Source organism: Fukomys damarensis, unplaced genomic scaffold, assembly GCF_012274545.1.
Source record: "Fukomys damarensis isolate Sample0158 unplaced genomic scaffold, DMR_v1.0_HiC HiC_scaffold_38, whole genome shotgun sequence".
Lineage (NCBI taxonomy): Eukaryota > Metazoa > Chordata > Mammalia > Rodentia > Bathyergidae > Fukomys > Fukomys damarensis.
The window spans coordinates 6,774,622-6,794,448 of record NW_022900950.1 but is presented as its reverse complement, the minus strand read 5'-3'; the positions used below and the strand labels follow the sequence as shown (position 1 = coordinate 6,794,448).

At 33.0% G+C, this 19,827-nt stretch overlaps 1 protein-coding gene across 1 annotated transcript in view; it reads right to left on the bottom strand.

Moving 5' to 3' along the window:
• The window catches only part of LOC104863288 (protocadherin-10), a 53,388-nt gene that overhangs the window by 30,733 nt on the left and 2,828 nt on the right, over positions 1-19,827 (bottom strand). Inside the window, 4 exon segments of the mRNA XM_010625673.3 lie at positions 9,433-9,738; positions 17,020-17,126; positions 17,638-17,696; positions 19,275-19,826. Of these exon segments, the coding sequence (XP_010623975.1) occupies positions 9,433-9,738; positions 17,020-17,126; positions 17,638-17,696; positions 19,275-19,826 (1,024 nt within the window).

Below are 19,827 nucleotides of genomic sequence, written 5' to 3'. Positions count from 1 at the left end.
GGAGTAGGCAGGACAATTGGCTTCTTGACATACATTTGGCTACTACACACATTACCCAGAAATGTTTTGGTCTCTGATTACACTGGGGTTCTTAAGAGTATTTCTTAAGTTCCACATTTATCATTTTTTAGATTTCTATTTGCATATGATTTCCTTGATAAAAAGTTTAAAAAACATTGGTTGGATTGGAAAGTTTATTTGAATCAAGCAATTAAAATGTAAATAACACATTAAAAAGTATGGAAATTTGAGTAATAAGGAAATCATCACTGCAGTAAAGAAATTCATTTTTAAGAATAAATGTTCTTGTTGTTTTGTTAAAAATAAACTTCCTATTTAATAAACTCAGGCTAGAATATTAATGGATTAAACAATGATAGCTCTGGAGTTGGCTGAAAACATCTGTGTTAGTGTTTGGATTAAAAAAAACTTAGCCAACGGTTGATGGAAAAGAAGGAAAATTTCGTACACCGGTTTCTATATTTGTATTTTCTTAAAGTAGTCATCATTTTAAAATGTTTTAAAATATAACTTAAAACTCTGTAGATTCTGTGTAAAAGTCCTTTATGGCCCTTATTACAAAGATTAATTTCAATTAAGAATTAAAGTATAGCTACCAAAACATAACTAGATTTCATTAGTTCAAATATAACCACCTGATATATAATTCTAAAGAAAATAAATTCAATGTGGCATTATTGGAATTTTATACAAATTTTTCAGATGAGTCTCCAGGTTTTGTATACATTTTCTAAGGATACAATGCAAAATACCATGTGAATTCTCGTATCTATGGACCTTTTTCTACTACCTACCACATAGATAGGTTTTATATATGAAACACTGCAGCTTTTAAGCAACAGTACTTGAATATCATCAGGACACATTATTATATCTACTTTGTCTACTGATGCTATTGTTGACTACAAAGCTTAAGATGTGCTGCCCTTTAAGATACTATCCCAAAGACAGCTCTAGTTTGATAAAAAAGGAGAAACATTTCACCAATCTTCTGACTTCCTCATCTAGGGTACTTCCAAATTGAATTCAGAAGATATGAAATCGCAATTAATCTTATTAATTTATTAATTTTATGCTTAGGTATCTAAAAAAGACATTTATAAGATAATTATTACAAAAATCATTCATAGGTATATTGTTATGGAATAAAGTAGACCCTAATTTTCAGGGCAAATATTATATTTATATATATATATATATATATATATATATGTAAAACTATTAAAATACTTGATAATAAACTAGTGTTCTATTGTAAATTATATGATAATTAAATTTACCTCACAGGTCATACTACAATCTCATGAAAAATTCTGGCCTATGACAACTTTAAAAAGGGAAAAAAAGCCTGACTACAATAATGTTACTAGCAGTTAAAAATAATTACTTCCTTATAAAACATAAGCAATGGAACCACAAACCTATTTCCTCTAAAGTGTCCTGGTTATTCACAGCATTTAAACATTTTGAACTTGTCCTCAAAAAGTACAACCAGACTTTAAAAATAAAGGAACAGACTAAAATGGATTGTATCATATAACCCTCTCAACAAGCACTAAATTGGCATGATAACAGCTTCTGATGACAGTGATCATGATAGAAATAAATTTATTCATGTGTCAAAGAAAATCAGTCTGTTCTTTCTCTGATAATTAATGGATACACTTAAAAATAAAAAAATATTGACTAAAAATAGGTTTCTATATGAGATGTATATGTGTGTGAATCACGAAACCAAAATGAAGCAAATATATTTATAATCACTTGTTGAACTCATTGATTTGAAGTTAGCATTAGCATTTTTTATTAACAATCCATTGTACATATAGAGAGAAATTTTCTCAGAACACAGGTCTGACATTACCTTTTCAATTTATTAGATAAGAAATGTGTCTCTAAAAGAAGGAATATGTGTAAATTTTTTGCTATTCAACATACATAATATATGTATATGATGTTGTGTGATACAGTATAACATCACATAAAAATCTGAATTTTAACTTTAAAATATATAGTTTAAACTTTGGTTCTATCCATGTTCTGTGGTAGTGATTATATTACATCATGAGTTTTGGTGATTTTGCATCTTCACCAGTCTTCCCACCTAAACTGGTATGTCAGGTTCCTAGTGATTACAAAGTATTATTGGACCTCAGTATAAAATTTCAAAGATATTTTTATACTATACATAACTTTAAAATGGTGACACTCTGTGACCTTAGCCTTCTCTCTGTAACATTATTTAATCTGAAACAATGAATATCAGAGCCCAAAATAGTTTCCAAGCTGTATTAGCTAAATGACACTAATTCCTACATAACAGATTTCGGTAGACACAGACTCACCCAAAAAAAGTCTAGTACATTCAGTATTGAATAATGTTTAATGATCTGTATATGCAATTCAGTTTGTATATTTCACTCTTCTTCACAATACCTTGTTAACTTAATGCACTTAAATTTTGACTCATAAATCTTCTGTATGATGAGGCAGGAAAAAAATCCCAAGTAGACATTTCTTTTCATTGCATAATTCTATTTATATTTTAATTGATAATCTTCTTTTTTAGGCTCTTATGATGGAGAAATGCTTACATGGATTTACTTCCAGTGTACAAAACAAGAAAGAGGATGAAAGTGATCTGTAATATAAAATGAGGTATATGAAATATTAATATGCTAAATGTATTCTTAATAACATGAATGTATGCATGAACTAAATTGCTGTGATAAAAGAAAAAGACTCATACTAAAGAACTATAAAATAATAAATAAAAATATAGATAATTTTTTTCTGTTTTTTTTTCTTTATATCCTTAATTGACAATATTCGGCTTAACCATAAATCTGTGAATGCAAACAGATCACTAAGAGGCATGTAAATAAATAATGCCTACATAGGAATTACATTAGAATAAAATGATTAACACTGGAAAATTATGTGTATATATACATATATATATATATATATATATATATATAGATATAGATATATATGTGTGTATGTATTGGCTTCATGAAAATGTAAAAGATGAAAGTTAATACATGAAGCTATATATTAATTACATAAAAAAGAAAGATGGTTTCATAGGTTAAAAAAGAAGTTAAAATTCTATGAAAAGTAAGAAATAAAAAGCAATATTATTTTTGCACAGGATGTAAAATAAGCTCTTAGTAAAAATCAAAATATGTTTAAAATTTCAAGGTAACAAAAAACTACATATTTTTAAATCCCAGTTATGAGCATTTGAATATCTTGAATTAGTTCAAGCTCTACTTTCTTTTATAAAACCCTATGAGGACTGGTTGCAAACAAAAACAACTAAATTAGAAAGAAAAGTTTTGAAAATTTGCTTGAGGAGACATCAAAAGCTGTGTGTGTGTGTTTGTGCTTAATTGAAGGAATCATGAGAACATTAAGGAAATCCAGGTACTTCAAAAATTCCTAGCCATTCATTATCTATAACATAGTTATTCACTATTTATGATACGCATATCAGGGTAGGTAATGAGCATAAATATTCCAAGATAATAACTGTATCAGGAAATAACACACAGTATAGCAGAAACAATTTTGGCAAAGTTAATAACTGCTGAGAAAAAGCATGCAAAATATAGTCCCTAAAAATGGTGAGGTAAGTTTCATTTCTTTAATATGAAGATGTGGGTAAGCCATGGGTCAAACTATCATAAAAAGGTCAACTTAATTTGCTGTCATATTCAAATAGCACTTTAAATATTGCAGAGAACTAGAAAGGGAGAAAGTGATAAAGGAAACTATGAAACTATTCCTCAACAAGAAGAACATGAATTTCTGAGGGTATTAATTGATTCTAAAATATCCCAAAACAGAAATTTTAAATAACATAAGATAAGTCATAGTTGATGTCTAAATACGTTAAACAAACAAATGGATGTATGTCTGACTATAAAGTGAATGGCTCTGTTTCAGATCTGCATCTTAGGATTCTTAGAGTATTCACTTTAAATCATATTAGTTGAGATGGATATTACCCAACAACTGAAGAAAAAGGAAAAATGATATAACTCCCATTTACCTATAAAATTACAGGGAGGCTCCGTGAAACTACTGTGTCAGATAACTGAAGTGATAATAGATACTATGCATAGATTACTATTTTTCAAAGAAGTAGAATATAACATCACTCAGCGAACATTAAATTCTATCCATAAATATACAGGGAAGGGCCGGGGATTTAGCTTAGTGGTTCCGCCGACTGCCTTGCGAGGACAAGGGCCCAAGTTCAATCCCCAGTACCAAAAAAATAAATAAAATGAAGAAATAAAAAAATAAAATAAATAAATGTACAGGGATTATGATTAGGGTTAAGCTTTTTTTTTAACTGATCCTGAGTTATCATTTGTTTCCTTCTCACAAGGCTGAAGTGAATAAACTATTTTGATGATGACAATCTTATTTTTGATCCCTTAATAAAGAAAGTTAATGGAAAAATAAAATGACTAGTATGATTCTAAAACCAGATATTTGCCATAAAGAGATGAAGTGAAGAGCAAGGAAATTAGGTCCACAAATCTAGATGTATACAAAGAATGAGTAAACAGTACAAATAAAAAGCCCTCAGAAATCAGTGAATAAAAATAACAAAACAATTTGGAGGGAAAATGAACCTAAATTAACATATCTATTAGAATATGAAAAAAAAAGACCTTAAAATTCTGTCCATTCTTCTAATGATGCCTGGGCCTATCGACACAAATGTGAAAAAAAAAAAAGAGCCCTAAATAAAAATATTTATTTGTGGACTTTTACCACATGTATGGCATTAGAGGAACAGAAATATCTCACAGATAACTCTACTCACTTGTACATAAATGTGAGATTAACGTAGTCAGGCACTATGGTACATAGGATCCCACTGCTCTAGAGGCTGAGACAAGAAGATTGCAAATTCAAACCCTGCCTGGGCAACTCAGTGAGACCTTGTCTCAAAATAAAAAATTAAAAGAAAATAGAGCTGGAGCACAGTTGTGGAGCACTTGCCCAATAGGCACAAGCCCTGTGTTTAATCCACCATAGGAAAAAATAATAACAATAAACATGACAAAAATGAGTATCAATAAAAGAAGTCATGTTGTTGTGAATTCTATGTATTCTATTACCATATTATTGAACTGAACAAGTTCAGCTCACAGTGAAAACTCACAAAAGGCAGGCTGACATAATAAAGAGACTGGAAGAGATGTTACCAAACAAAACCTGTGCTACAATTCCAATCAATGAAGGATTTGAAATGAAGAGCTCATAGATAAAATATAGATCAATGCTTCAATTATTATTTCTATATTGAGGTTTGTTGAAGAAGCAATTTGGGTAAACTGTCAAAATTTTTAATACAATTTTTTGAAAATTTTACACATATTTTGTTCTGATATGAGTAAAATCTGAAATTTCCAAAGTGCTCACAAGCTGACACAAACATACAGCCTGAGGGACACTTTTGTATGCATAGATCAGCCTCACTGTTAGGTAATATGAAGGCAAGATGGACTAAGAGACTATTCAATAAATGATTCCCTGTAGTTCTGTGATTCTACAAAATCACCGAATTAGAAATTTTACAGATCATTGCCATGTTAGCTTTTTGTTACTCAATATCAGTTATTATTGTATGATGCTTTATAAAAATGACAATGTTTCACAAATGTATTTGTGTTGGTTATCTCATGGCTATCTTCAAGGTTTATTATGTTTATTATCAAGAAATCCACACATTTCTAAATAACAAGAGCTCGTGTCTTTATAATTATATCATTTAGGCTCATTGAAACAGCAAATGCTCATTCACTGACAAAACCATTGAGATGAAGTTCAAAATAAGAAGGGAAAAATCATATACAAAAATGACTGAAAGGTGAGCATTTTTTCAATTATTGTTTTCCTAAAATATATAACTAATAATTTTTACCAATGACATTACTGAACGTGCATTATTTTTATGTTTCTTATTTTATGAGAATATTCAGATTTGTTTCATGTAATACATTGTGTCATTTAAAGCATGGGATTTTAAACATGATATCTATAATTCTAAACAAATCCCTGGAATATTGATGACAACTATGTAATGTTATTTTCAAGCTCCAGAGAATATTTCCTTCATCTTGAAAGGATGATTTAAAGTGAGGCAAACAAAATTTTAATTAAAAGTTTAAATATTTTATCATTTTTATTCTAAAATAAAAAATAAAGGAAAAGAAAGCTAAGATAAACATTTTTAGCTAAATTTAAAAGCAGTGTTTGGAATATATATGGCATATTTTATATATTTAAATTTATTTTCTCAACCTGTCTTTGTATCCTTCTGCTAACTTGTCATGAAAATTAAAACACTGTACCAAAGATAAGAGAAGCTCATAAAGTGCTCATGACTGACTCAGGAAGTACTGACAGATGTGTTCAAAATTACTCCTAATTTTCAGAAGGGTTTCATAATTAGATGTATCATGTATATACTTCATAGATCTTTTATATATCACAAAAAGAAAATGTGACTATGGACATTTTTAAGACATGAAGTACATTTTTAATATATATCTATGCTTAGTTTAATGTAAACTTTGGTTTCTTGTACTTTTAAACTTTTATAATGCTATAGAAATGGAGAGTTATTGCTACAGACAATAATCTCATTTTTATTTTTAACCATATTTCCACTTCCTTCTTATCACTTTATAAATGAAAGTGGCAGCCTCGTTAGGCTTTTTCAGAGCTTCACAAAAATAATTAAATACACAGCTACTTTTCTGAACATCAAAATGTATATATTTTGTTCATTGTAAAACTAACTACATGTTTAGCAAAAGAAAAACAGCAACCTCAATAGTTATTTAAACATTTTGATTAAAAGCAAGTGATTATTGTCAATTTTTAGCTCCTTTAATTACATAAGGGACATGCTTTTTAATTTAGGAGATGAGAATATTTCCATTCCTGATGATAAGTGACACAAATGTTAAGAATTATCACCATATTGAGGAGGGTGGGGTAAAATGTTCAAGTGTATTTTTGGTTAGTGTTCTGTCACTATTAGATTAACAATAAAATTGACTATGCCTATTAAGTCAGAGTGAAAATGTGATTTTAGGGGTAACTGGATGAGTCCAGAGTAACATTAAATAGCAAAATTTGTTTAAAAATTCAGATATGACTAAAATTGTAAGCAGAGCTAAGGATAGTACAGGTACAAAGAACATTTTTCTGCTAATTTTCCATCCAGGTCAAACTTCACCCCCAACCTAAATTTTGAGCAATTTGAGCGGGTTCAAGAAAATAAGACAGTTATTAAAAACAAATTTACTCCAGCTCAGACAAACAAATCTAAATTTACCTGGTAAAAACTAGATTTCTTCTTTGATTTGTAGCAACACACATACATACTAATTTCATAATCCCTGAAACCAATTATCCACATGAAAATACCAGTTTTTTAAAATGTAGAGAAACTTGCATTGAAGTGTATCTATCATTATGATCTTATTAATCAATATTGTCATTGTAACAATATTAAAATTTAGTCAGTGAAAAAAAAAATTTGTAGGTGAAAATTCCAGTTATACATGTAAGTGCAATTTTACCAGGATGGGTACTGACAAAGAGCAAAAGAAGACAAATTTATTTTCTATTATATTTGAAGTAGATTTACCTGATAATATATGCAGAAAGTAAATATTTGTATTTATTTAAAATTACAAATTTAAACTCCTCTGAATCATAGGCCTGATCACATTTTGCTTTGGAACTATTGATAATACATTTTCACAAGATAGGTTCTTAAGTGAAACAATACTAAAATTTGGGAAAAGTTTTATTTTCAACAACAAATTAAGTCTTAAATCTAGAATTCATCTGAGTGGCACAGAGGTTATTCTCAACTTCATAGATTAAAATTTGACCTTAGGGGATTCTAATTAGATCATTTATATGAAAATGTGAGTTTAAATTTAGGACTCTGGAGCCTGAATTACATCATATGTACTACAATACATCACCTAATTGTGCTTTGTATATTATAACTTTTAAAAAGCTAAGAAAAATATCAATGATTTATAGATAATCACCCTTATTTGTTTCCTAAGTGTTTAAAGTACTACATCATGCTGGGGCAATAGTGTTTCTAAATAACTGAAAAAGCTAAACACAATCTTTCTTAAAACACCATGCCATCACTGTTGTCCTCACGATATATACATCTGATGAAAGCCTCCCTGCTTTAATCACAGGTGCTGAACTTTTCCCTGTTGTCAAAGTCCAAACCAACAGCCAGGCCCTCCATGAATTCGCCCCATGCCTTTCACATTATACATGCACAAGGCAGGAAGCATATGTCCTGGTATTTTTTGTGGTTAGGGTTTTTCTTTTCCATTTCATCAGTCAGAAAAGCAATATTATATCTATAAACTGACTCATCTCTTGTTTATAGCTTATGCCGCAATTTTTTACACCATGAGGAAAGAAAACATTACATAAGATGGAGTTTCAGTACAAGACAAACGTCATCTTTTGATTGAGTTGTTACGAGTTTCACCTTTATCATTACTTATGTGGTTGGACTGAGACATTGAATTGTAAATAGTATTTATCCATTAACTAAAAGATTCCTATTTAGCAGAGAGTAAATGGAGAAATTTCATTACCAAAATTCTCAAAGGAAATCTATTACAGAATTTGAAACCATTATTGTTTGGAATGGTTGAAAAAAATAAGGCACTTAAAGAATATGACCCCAATAAGCAAAGATATGAGTGCAACTATTACTGCTTCAATATCTCAAGAACTTATTTTAAATGAAGGAGGAATTCTGCTGTACTGGTATACTTTCATCTCAAAACTCCTCTGACTCTGATCAGAGACCTGAACCCATAAAACGTATTACTAACTCATGTCGAAAGATCAAAATGATGTCTACACTGTATTCTGGATTTGGCATAATGTGTTTAAGATCACTATGGCGCAAGAATGATTAGGCAGTAATGCAATCAGCCATCAGTAAGAAGAAAGAGAGCTTTCAGTGACGCAAGTGTCAAGAGATAAAATTCTTTCACCTAAATATGTCTTCAAAACAAACAAATCAACTAAGCAAGTGTGCCACACCCCGTGGAAATATACAGAACTTTTGAAAAGGTTCTAAATAATATCAAAAGTTGTGTTTTATTGTTGTGATTATGTCCTGACACAGGAATCCATCTTACGGTCAAATACATTCATTCATATTAAATTGCCATTGGCATCCAAAAGTCACTGTTTTCTTCTTTCTAAAATCAACCTGAACTCTACTTTTCCAAGAATAAGGATATATCCAAGAATAAGGATATGTTGAATGCTACTTTCTCAAGGGGAACACCTTTACACAGCCTTTTGTGCAATACTTACTCAAATACGGTGGTTTGTAAGGCGCTCGTGTAGTAGACAGCAGTCCGTCCAGCTCCTTCCTCTCCAGAGTGCTGTGCAGGGCCTTCTCTTTGCCGAAGGTGGAGAAAGAGCGCTCTGCCCCAGGCTGGGCTTCTGGAGTTTCAAACACCTCGGTGTCAGGAACAGAGTCCATGCCGGGAACATGCAGATTGCTGCGGTAATCAGCAGCCTGGCGTCCATCGGAAGGGACAAAAGAAGGCATCCAGCACCGATCTGAGTGGCCCAGTGCTTTACATTCTTCAGTGCAGTTGGAGAACAGATCCATACCTGTGAGCAACATAGAAAGAAACTACAGATGTAATCTTCACCAACAACACCAGCTGCTCACTGGTGAAAGACTGTGGGTGACAGAGAGTGTGGATGGTGAAGGTGTCTTAACAGATTGCTGGACCCCAAAAAAATCTTTTATTATTTTATCCATCGTTTTAAAAAGATAAATGATCTGCAAGTGTAAAGGATGATCTTGTTTTGGCAAAGATGCTTGAGAGATGTTTGTAAACTACTGAGGATATTGAGGGGAAAAACGTTGGCTTCACTATACATATTTAAGTAATTACAAAAGAGTGAATAGCAGAAAAAAGATATTAAAAAAAACCCCAAGGAGTTCAAAACAAGAAAAATCAAGATGCAAAGTCTTCATATGCAAGAAATGCTAATGATGATATTTAGATTATAGAAATAAAGTGAAATTCAACAGAAATATGACATGCACACCAGTAAATAACAGTAATAAAACAAGATTTCATGAGCAGCTAAAAGCAGGCTTTCTTGAATTGCTGGGAAATGACTTATAAAAGTATTTCTCATTGGCACTGTGGTAGTCCATATCACTAGAAATCACTTCTTATTTATCACCTTAGACAAACCCAGAACAAATGACTATAATTAGTGAAACCAAGGTGACCAAATGCACTGTGAATCAGCTACAGATACTATTGACAAATACCTCATTACTTGTTCTATATCGTAAATACTTGTCCTGGTTAGAATGAAAATGCTTATTAAACCTATAATACCAAGATTTCAAAAGACCATTTCAAAATGTATTGTTTTCCTTAGATTAATAACATTTTAAAATATTTATTATCTCATTATGATCAAGAAATCTCTTCCAGTGTCTTGGGTAAGGTTTAAGAACTTTTGTGCTCTACAGAATACTATTTGATATCCATTTTGATATACAATGATATACAGAAGATCAAATAAAAGAACCATTTTAATGTGCTTCTAATCACAGTAACATATTTATTGAATCTGTTTTAAAACAAGATTGACTTGAAATAACCAAAGTATGATTAATCGGTAGAGGGAAAAAAAAAATCTTGATTGTATGACAAGTGAAGAAAAACTGGAAAGTTTTTTAGCCAATAGAGCAATTTTTATTTATGAAAATATTTGATTGTTATTTCTATAAATAACACAGATGATTTGATCTCTGGAGCAAGTTTTAATTTTTAAACTCCTGATGGCGTTATGATGTAAATCAATTTATATGAGCTGGTGAGGATATGTCAAGGTTTTCATACATAAAATATTTTTGTCAATCATGAAAATTCCAGATTACCTACAAATATCTTCACTCTAAGAACCGCTAGTTACATTAATTTTTAAAATAGCACTCAATTTCATATATTAATCTCACTATATAATGACTATTTTAAATTAAACTATATATAACATCTCAATTATAAGATGACATCAATAATTGCCATGCACAAGATAACACTGGACCTAATTTACTGATCAGTGAAATGTTGAGGAATGAAAATATGACCTGAGGCTAGGATGAAGGAATTTGCCTAAGAACTGCATGCAGAACATGCAAATGTTTCACCAGGCACCAGAGAAGCTCAGTCTTTACTCCTGCTTCTGGGAAAAAATGTGTAGGAAGAAACAGAGAAAGGTAAATAGAGGGCTGCTGATGTGTTTATATTCATAGGGAGAGACCCAGAGAGATTTATATTTTGGCATACTGCACTATAAGTGCTGCCTATTTAGTAGTGTGGAGGACAGAAAAAATATTTTATTTCATGGAAGAATCTATTTTGAAGAATAAAATTATTATGAGCAATTAGTTATTTATTTAAATAATAAGTACACGAATTTGGGAAGAGATGATGGAATCCTTTTCAAACAGTAAGATGAAGTTTTTCATTAGATCCTGGTAAAGATTGGTTGGTACTAATGTAAAACTTGTAATTAATACAAGTTTTACATGACATATCATCTAAAATATGTCAAATAAGAACATAGATGATTTATCACATTTTTTTTGCATCCATGCCTAAAAAGTCTTCTAATTCTGAATATCACAATCCTACAAAGAAAGTTTTCATAAACTAGTATTTTAACATTATATATTGCTTACGGATATCACAGGGAACTTTGGTAGAAACTATTTGTATGGGTAGTTTGTACTCAATTGGGCTCATTTTATCTTTTTACAAGCATGTAGTATTTCTCTCTAAATTATTAGAGGCTTGTTAAAATTTCTTGAGATGATGCAATAAAGTTTGCTGGAGTTGAGAATATGTACAAAAATATAGCATATGCATAACAAAAAACAAAGAATATAAAAGTTTTTGGTTGGAACAACAGTGTCAAGGGGAAAATCATAAAATCTTTAATAATTTATCAGTTGATGCTTTAGAATAGAATTCCCTCAGCATAACATAACTAGAATGAAAAGTAAGGCAGTTCAAATCGTGCTTGAATGTTTCACCCGTTGTACTGATGAAACGAGTAGACCTACATTTTGTGGGGATAAATCAGACAAAGAAATGAAAATAAAAATTATGACATAATTGGTAAATTTTAAATAGTAACAGAGAAATGAACTGAAAGTTGATTTCTTTCATTTAGATATATATTTTGAACACCAAATAAACATATTACGTTACCAGTCCTCACCTTAGGGAGCAACTGTATCACTAATATTACTCTTAACATTCATCACTGACTTCTTTAAATATATTATCTTAATTATCAGACAAGTAGATGCATATCTAAGTCTTTTTGTGAAAAATGACTCCATAATACATGGAGGTGGCAGATGTTATAATACCCATGACACGTAAAAATGCGTATCTTTCACACTGTTCATGCAATTATTTAATGTCTCAAATTGGAATCTCACCAGTTGATAAGTTCAACTTCACTTTCTTTTTCACATTCTAATGTATTTACTATAAATCTGTGGGATTTGTTATAGCAAGAAAAATGCAGGGCAATCATCTTTGAAATTTTGGTAATATATAAGAAATGTCTCAACATACATTCTTGACTTGCTGTCTCTTTTTCTAGTTATTTATTTTTCCACTTTTCAGAAATAATCTGTTCTGCAAGGCATGACAGCTGATGTGATAGACTGCCTGTTATGCAAAGATATATTTAGACAAATTTTAAAATACATATTTTTAAACTTGTCCCTGGTAGTCAGAGGTAGTGGGTAGTTTCATGGAGAACAATGTGATTTTTAAAATATTAGAATTGTATTCAATATGTGCTGGGCTTTGAAAGAAGTAGTAATACAAAACTATGTCCATATTTCTTTTTCATTCAACAAGGTTTCATTAGAATATGATAAATCACTTTTAAAGATATCAACATTCTTTGAGATTTCCAGTCTTCTATTAACTATATAATAATGAAACACTAAGAATTGGTAAACTATTTTTAAAACTACATGTTAGGAGGCTACATGTTAGGAGGCCAGGGATTTAGCTCAGTGGTTTCGATGCCTGCCTCACAAGCACAAGGTCTGAGTTCAATCCCTGGTACGAAAAAATGCTACATGTTAGGAAACAGATGTTTGTCAACATAATTCACTGATGCAAAAACAAAAATTGAATATCAAAATTATATCCCCACCCATCATCTTGCAAAATGTTTACGGTATTCTTTATTTCCTGTCCATAGTTTGTCTTATGTATTTTTCCAATTACAAATCTCTACATAGTATCAAGGTATAGCTCAGAGACTCATCAAAAAATTGAATAATTTTTTGTAAATAACTGCAAAATACTAATTCAGATAATTTTATTTTTTTAATTTATAGCCAATTTTTGAATACGCTTGGTGAAAACCTCATAAATAGCTAAGTACCAGGCATATTTAGAAGATAATTTCCTTATAACCCCAAAAAAAATTACAAAAGAAATTTGACAGATAAAGTGTAACAAGTGACTTAATCACTTGTCAAGATTCTCTTTAACATAAATTTTTAAAAGAATGAGCTAATCAAAATAGGATCATGATTAAATCTTGTATTATTTATAGCATAGATATATAAAAAATGGAAGAAAGCTTTCTCATTGCTAAACAAATTTCAGATAAACCTTGAATAATGTTAAAACGGTCTTAAGAATATATAGTTAACATGTTATCTCTGATTTTAAAATACAAAAATATTTTTAACCTAATGATACAACAAATAGCATCAAAAATATGTTTCTGCAAAGTCTGCTTTTAGCTCTTTAGGCTGTGATTTATCAGTTTTTCCTCTTGTGATGGTTTATGCATGTATTTAGCACATCTCCTTGGACTTCTGCCATATCTAACTAATACATCAATACTGCACTGAAAAAAAACGGAAAGCACCTTGACAAGGCTATAGAAAGAGAAGTGCCGCAGAGCAGTGGTCAAGCCGAAGAATTTTACACATGAAGCCAGGTGCAGTGGAAAACTGAAAAAGCTTAGTGATTCTCCGTGCAGCTGCCTGTGTGTTTAAAGTCCTTCTGTGAACAAGGTCGGTGACTGCAACTGTGGCTTGGAGAGAAAAAAGCATGAAGGGGAAAAAAGAAAGGACAAAAATCTAAAACTATTCATAACAAAAGAAAGAAAAGGCATATGTGAGTACATATGAAACAATGATATAATAGAAAAACAAAATGGAAAAATAAAGATGTAGGAAATTTAAACAGGTGAAGCACTAAGCTAAGTCATGTATGTAGTATAGTATGAGATCAGAGAGAGTTCAGAATGCTTATCTTTTCAATATCTTTCCCTTGATAATTTAACTTTTCCACCTAAAATACAGTCAAGTGGCATTTGCTTTTTGGATGATTATTTTATATACTAAACCAGGAGATAGAAGTGCTATGAATAATGCCATCTAGCTTTGCAAACTTCGAGCATAATTATTAGCTGGCTTTACAAGGAAATAAAACAGATTTACTTGAAGCAGGTATAACTTCTTTAGAATATTCTACCTACTTGCTGTAAAGTTTACAATATACATCAATATGGAACTTTAAAAAGTAATGAAATGAGTGCATTTTAATTTTCTGAATTTGAGATTTATAGTTAAGGAAGAAACTATTACATATTTTTATAATAAATTAAACATATTTAATCTGATTGTAATTCAACACCAAAGGTGCATTTCTGATCACAACTGCTTCACTACAATCCTAAAACAGCTATTATTGTGCCCAGCATGTTGTTGTTGCCATGTAACTACTAATGAAACACACAAATGAGTTAGTGATTTTGTAATATTTTTATGCATTCAAGAATTAGAAATAGGAAGTAAATCTTACTGTTTTGATAAAGAAAAAATGAAAACTGCCTTACTTGCTGAGAATGTTTTATCATATACATTTTAATATTCCTTTAAATGGCTTGACATTAAATAATTTGAAAGAACCATCAAAATGGCCAGAGTAGCTACCTGTGAAATAAAATCACCACAGAGAAGACACATTGATAAGGGTATAATCCCATGCATTTTCCAAATTTAGATCTTTTTGCAGATCCTTACTCCTTTCTTCTTGTTTAGTTGGGCTATTATCGCTCATTATGTCTAAGGGACTAAACTGATTGAAATGTTCATTGAGACTAGAGTGCTACTGAAAAACAAAACAAAACAAAAGGAAAGTGGGTGAGAGAGGAATAAAATGCATCCAAAGAAACATGTAGCAGTTTTTTTTTTTAATCAAACATTTTGTTTTAAAAGTTTGAAAAGGCTAGGGGTTAAATTAGAAATTCCAAAAAAGAACTAAAATGAACATTTCTAAATGTGCAGTCTTTAAAAGATAACAATAAATCATATATCATATATTGGGCAAAAATGAAAGGGACTTTGTATTCAGATATAAACTTCTGGCAAGATCTGGTTTGTTGTCAGGTTCCCAGACACTAAATAGATGCTCTGTTCACTTAGCGTGAAGGCCCGCAAGGGCCAGGGACCTCCGGGGATTCTTGGCAGTTCTCAAGTCTCATTAGGTCTGCATATTAATGACTTGCAGCAATATAAAGAGACCCTTGAGCAGCCTTTTCCCCTTCCTCTTGCCTGGGTTTCCCAAGGCTAAGAAAGCCATAGATACAGGACCCGTTAGCCAAGGGAGAGGCTTATGGCAGACACTGCAGCCAGAACACCGTGGGCTGTGCACTGCCCTTTGACACAGGGCCTCAGCCCTGATACACCAAGTGTGGCATGTAAGGAATGGTACCTTGCAAACAAGTCCCTGTCTCTCTCTCTCTGGCAACGTCATTACGGCCAATAAAGGTCAAATATTAAGTGAGTTGACAAGAACCCAGAGGTGATGTTTTTGAGAAGCTACAAGGATTGACTAGCTTTTTGATCTCCTCATGTGTCAAATAAACACAAACAATGAAGAAAAAGTTAAAAATTCAGGAAGCATGACTCCATAGGTGATACCTAAATAATTTGGAAAGCGGAAGTTTCTGAAATTATTTTCATTTTATGGCACATTTTTAATTACTTGTAGGAGATTTTAGAGCTTGTAGATCTTGTAAAACTTACGGGTTAAGCTTCCACAGGAAAAAAAATAAGGAAAATATAATAAATAAATATATATACACATTTGCAATTCCTATCAGTGACTATCAGTAAGTCCACCTACAAATGCACTCAGAGCTCAACTTCTCCTGGATCATAAACCCTGTGAAAAAATAAACAGAACCCTAGGATGCTTCAGAAAATACACATTATCTCCTATTTATTACTGTCCTGAAGCCCAAAGCCTCAAGACTGCAAACTCCGTTCTCAAGCTGTTCAAGCCTTATAATTATCATTCCTTCTTTCATTTAGTACTTGGTGGTGTGAAAAATGCATTGCTGTGGAAAGCATGAAATATGGATTCTAGTTCCCAATCACCTTTTTATTTTCCTGTGACCTTGTGCAGATCAATCAATTTCATTTATCTTCAGTTAATTTATCTATAAATGGGTCTAACAGTACCTTAATTAACTGAAGATTTAGGGACTGAACCCAGGTTAGAGATCTAGAGCTTTTGTATGCAATATAATTCCACTAAAACAGGCTGCCTGAGGCAGGTGCATTTTATATTCTTACATATTACACAATAAATTTCTAACTTCAGCTCTTCAAAAGATTATGTATCTTTTCAGGACTCAAATCGTACAACCACTAACACAGGATGACAATATATTTCTGAAGAGTTGCCAGCATTATACTAATAGATAACTACCTAGAAAATAATTCTCTCTAAATCTATGCAAAAAAAAAAAAAAAAAAAAAAAACTACTGAATCAGTACTTGGAATGCTGCTTGATGACACTTACCAGCTGACTGGCCGCGGTTGGTGGCATCATGGTCACTGTCTCCCTGTTCACTGTCCCCGTGACCACTATCCTTAGAGCTTACTATGTCCGCTTCCTGGAATGCAGAACTAGAAGCACAAAAATGTGAATATTAGAATGAAAAAAGTGGAAGAAGCAGAGAAAACATTCTTCTGCCACCACATGGTCACAGATGTGCGCTGCAGACTCAGAGACTTCAGTTGGCTGTATTTCTGCAGAAACTCGTTTTCATAATCCAAGGCTAACTTTTTAAAACTTGAGCATGAGCAGTCCCTTTGAACACTTAAGACATGACAAGTTTAGGTATGCTTCTGATTGGAACTAGGTATATGTTAATGTATAAAATGTTCATAAGACAAATATATCTACACAGAACAGTTATGAAACCTATCAGAATTTATGTAGGAATGTAAACCCACAAAAATGTTGTTATTTGTATAAAAAAATATACCTTTTAAAATATAGAGGAAATTGTACTTATATATTATAGCCTAATTTAAAATATTTTATGCATGTTACCTGATAATATACCTATTTCCTGACTTTTGCTAGGTAATAAATTTTCTAGCCCCGAAGCTAGGGAAATAAAAGAGTCCATACCTGTTAACTCGGCGAGGTCTGTCAACTAGATAGCTGAGCTCTGCTCGCTGGTGTTTAGTCTAGGGGGAAAAAAAATAAATCAAGAGCATTTGAATACTAAAGGTTTCATTTATAATCTGTTTCTGAATTTCAAACAATACATAGTTTAAGTAACTATATATGTTTATAAAATTCCAAGCTTTCCTAAGACCTCAGCCTAGTGGGTGTTGGGTAAGGAAAGGAGATATGCACAGACTTCTGAATCAATTTTTTTTCACTTAGTTGTAAAGGTTTAAACCTATACTGGCAAACTTTAAGTGTGTGTGTGTGTGTGTGTGTGTGTGTGTGTGTGATGTGTGTGTGTTTTAAGGGAGAATGTAAATTACCCCATAGTTAGGGCTCATCAACTATTGTCTCTAAAGAGTCAACCTAAACTGCAGTCTTTTCCTTCAGTGGCCTAAAAAAAAGTGTTTAGGTGCATATTGGTTGACACAAGAAAAACAGCACGCTCAAGAAGCAAAAAGTTTGGATATTTTATGGAATGATTTCGTTGTTTATTTTCAAAATGTATTTAAGATACAAATGAGCTGTACAAAGAGTCATGAAAGTCAATGAGCAATACGTAAGACTCAAATAAGTAAAATAAGGAGGTGCCAAGACAGAATTTCATAGTTCTAGCCCACCAGACTCTTCCACATCCAAAGGCCCCCTGTATTCTTCTCCCAACCTCCACCACCCACACACCTTTTCAGGTCCAAATTTTGTTTTACATCAACCAACTCTGTTCCCCACCCCAATTTAGCTGCTTCTCCATTTTTTTTTAATAAATCGAAATTGACAAGCCGGATTCTTTGATGAAGAAAGCCAACAGCAAGGATTTATCAAAAAACAGTGGCAGTAAGGTAATTATTAGCCCAAAGATATATTTAAGACAATTGTTTAAGCTTTTTCGTTACTCTTACAGTGGTCTGTGCCAAAGCAACTTCATTCAAATTCACGCCATGTGGGCGTTAGGCTTCAAGAGCATCTGTAAATGCTGTGTAGAGCAGAACTGAAGGCTCCCCATCCCCCCACCGGAGTTCAGAGGATAAGGATCTGACAACTTGTTCACTTACATATGCATTCGAATTCAGACACTGTGGAAAGTTCGACAGTCTCTAGCTTACTTGTGCACGCTACTGAAAGTAGTGATCACGAAGTAAAATAGAATAAAGTTTATTAACTCCTGGGACAGATGCAAAGAGAAAAGGAGCTTTGCTAGGGCTAGAAAGCCCCTCCCCGCATCTCTCTCCCTCAGCGCGCACTTTCCCTTATTCTCTCAGACTTCTGAGCAGGAAAATGACCCATAGATAGCTCAGCTTTTAAGGGAAAGGTGGGAAGAAAGGGAAGAGGGAATTCCAAAGTGGCAAAGCACCAAGCAAGGAAGGAAAATAAATATGGAGGGGTGGAGCGCAGAGAATTAGAAACCACGTGAACGTTAGGTTACACACGAAGGGGTAGGAAAAGGTGACCCCCCCGCATCCCCGCCCCCCCCAGGATACAAATAAGCTAATATCTTAAAAATGAATACAGAGTGCACCAGAGATACAAGGGCCGGGCTAGAGGAGGCTCTCGGATGGAGGAGATGAGAGATGGTGGTCCTTTCGCTTCAGCCTTACCTCGTTGGACAAAATGCTTCCGTTGGAGATGATGTCGGGCTGCTGGTCGGTGTAGCCTGTGACGATGGCCCCGCAGGGATTGTGCTCAGTGTCCGCACTCCTGGAAGGGCTGCAGGGCTTCAGGAACATCAGATCTGTCTTCGCGGACTCTGGGGTCAGGCAGACCTGGTAGCAGTAATTCTGGTTGTGATGGTGAGAGCCAAAGCCCCCGGACTCCTCCACAGGCACCTGGGCCGGGTTGCTCGGGACATTGGAGCTCTGCACCAGCATAATGTCCGACTTGCTGAGTTTTTTCTTGCGCCCTCGGGCTTGGCGGCCACAGCAGGTCGACCCCCCGCTGCCACAGCAGCAACAGCAGAGGCAGCAGTCGCTGGCGAGACACGTGTAGATATTGAGCTTTTTCTCTTTTTGGCAGCGAACAGCCAGCACGATCATGGCCAGCAGGAAGATGAAGGACACCGAGCCCAGCGCTATGATGAGGATGAGGGTGAGGTCCAGAGAGGTCTCCCCGCCGCCGGAGCGGCTGGGGCGCTGGTGCTCCCCTGACCCGCCG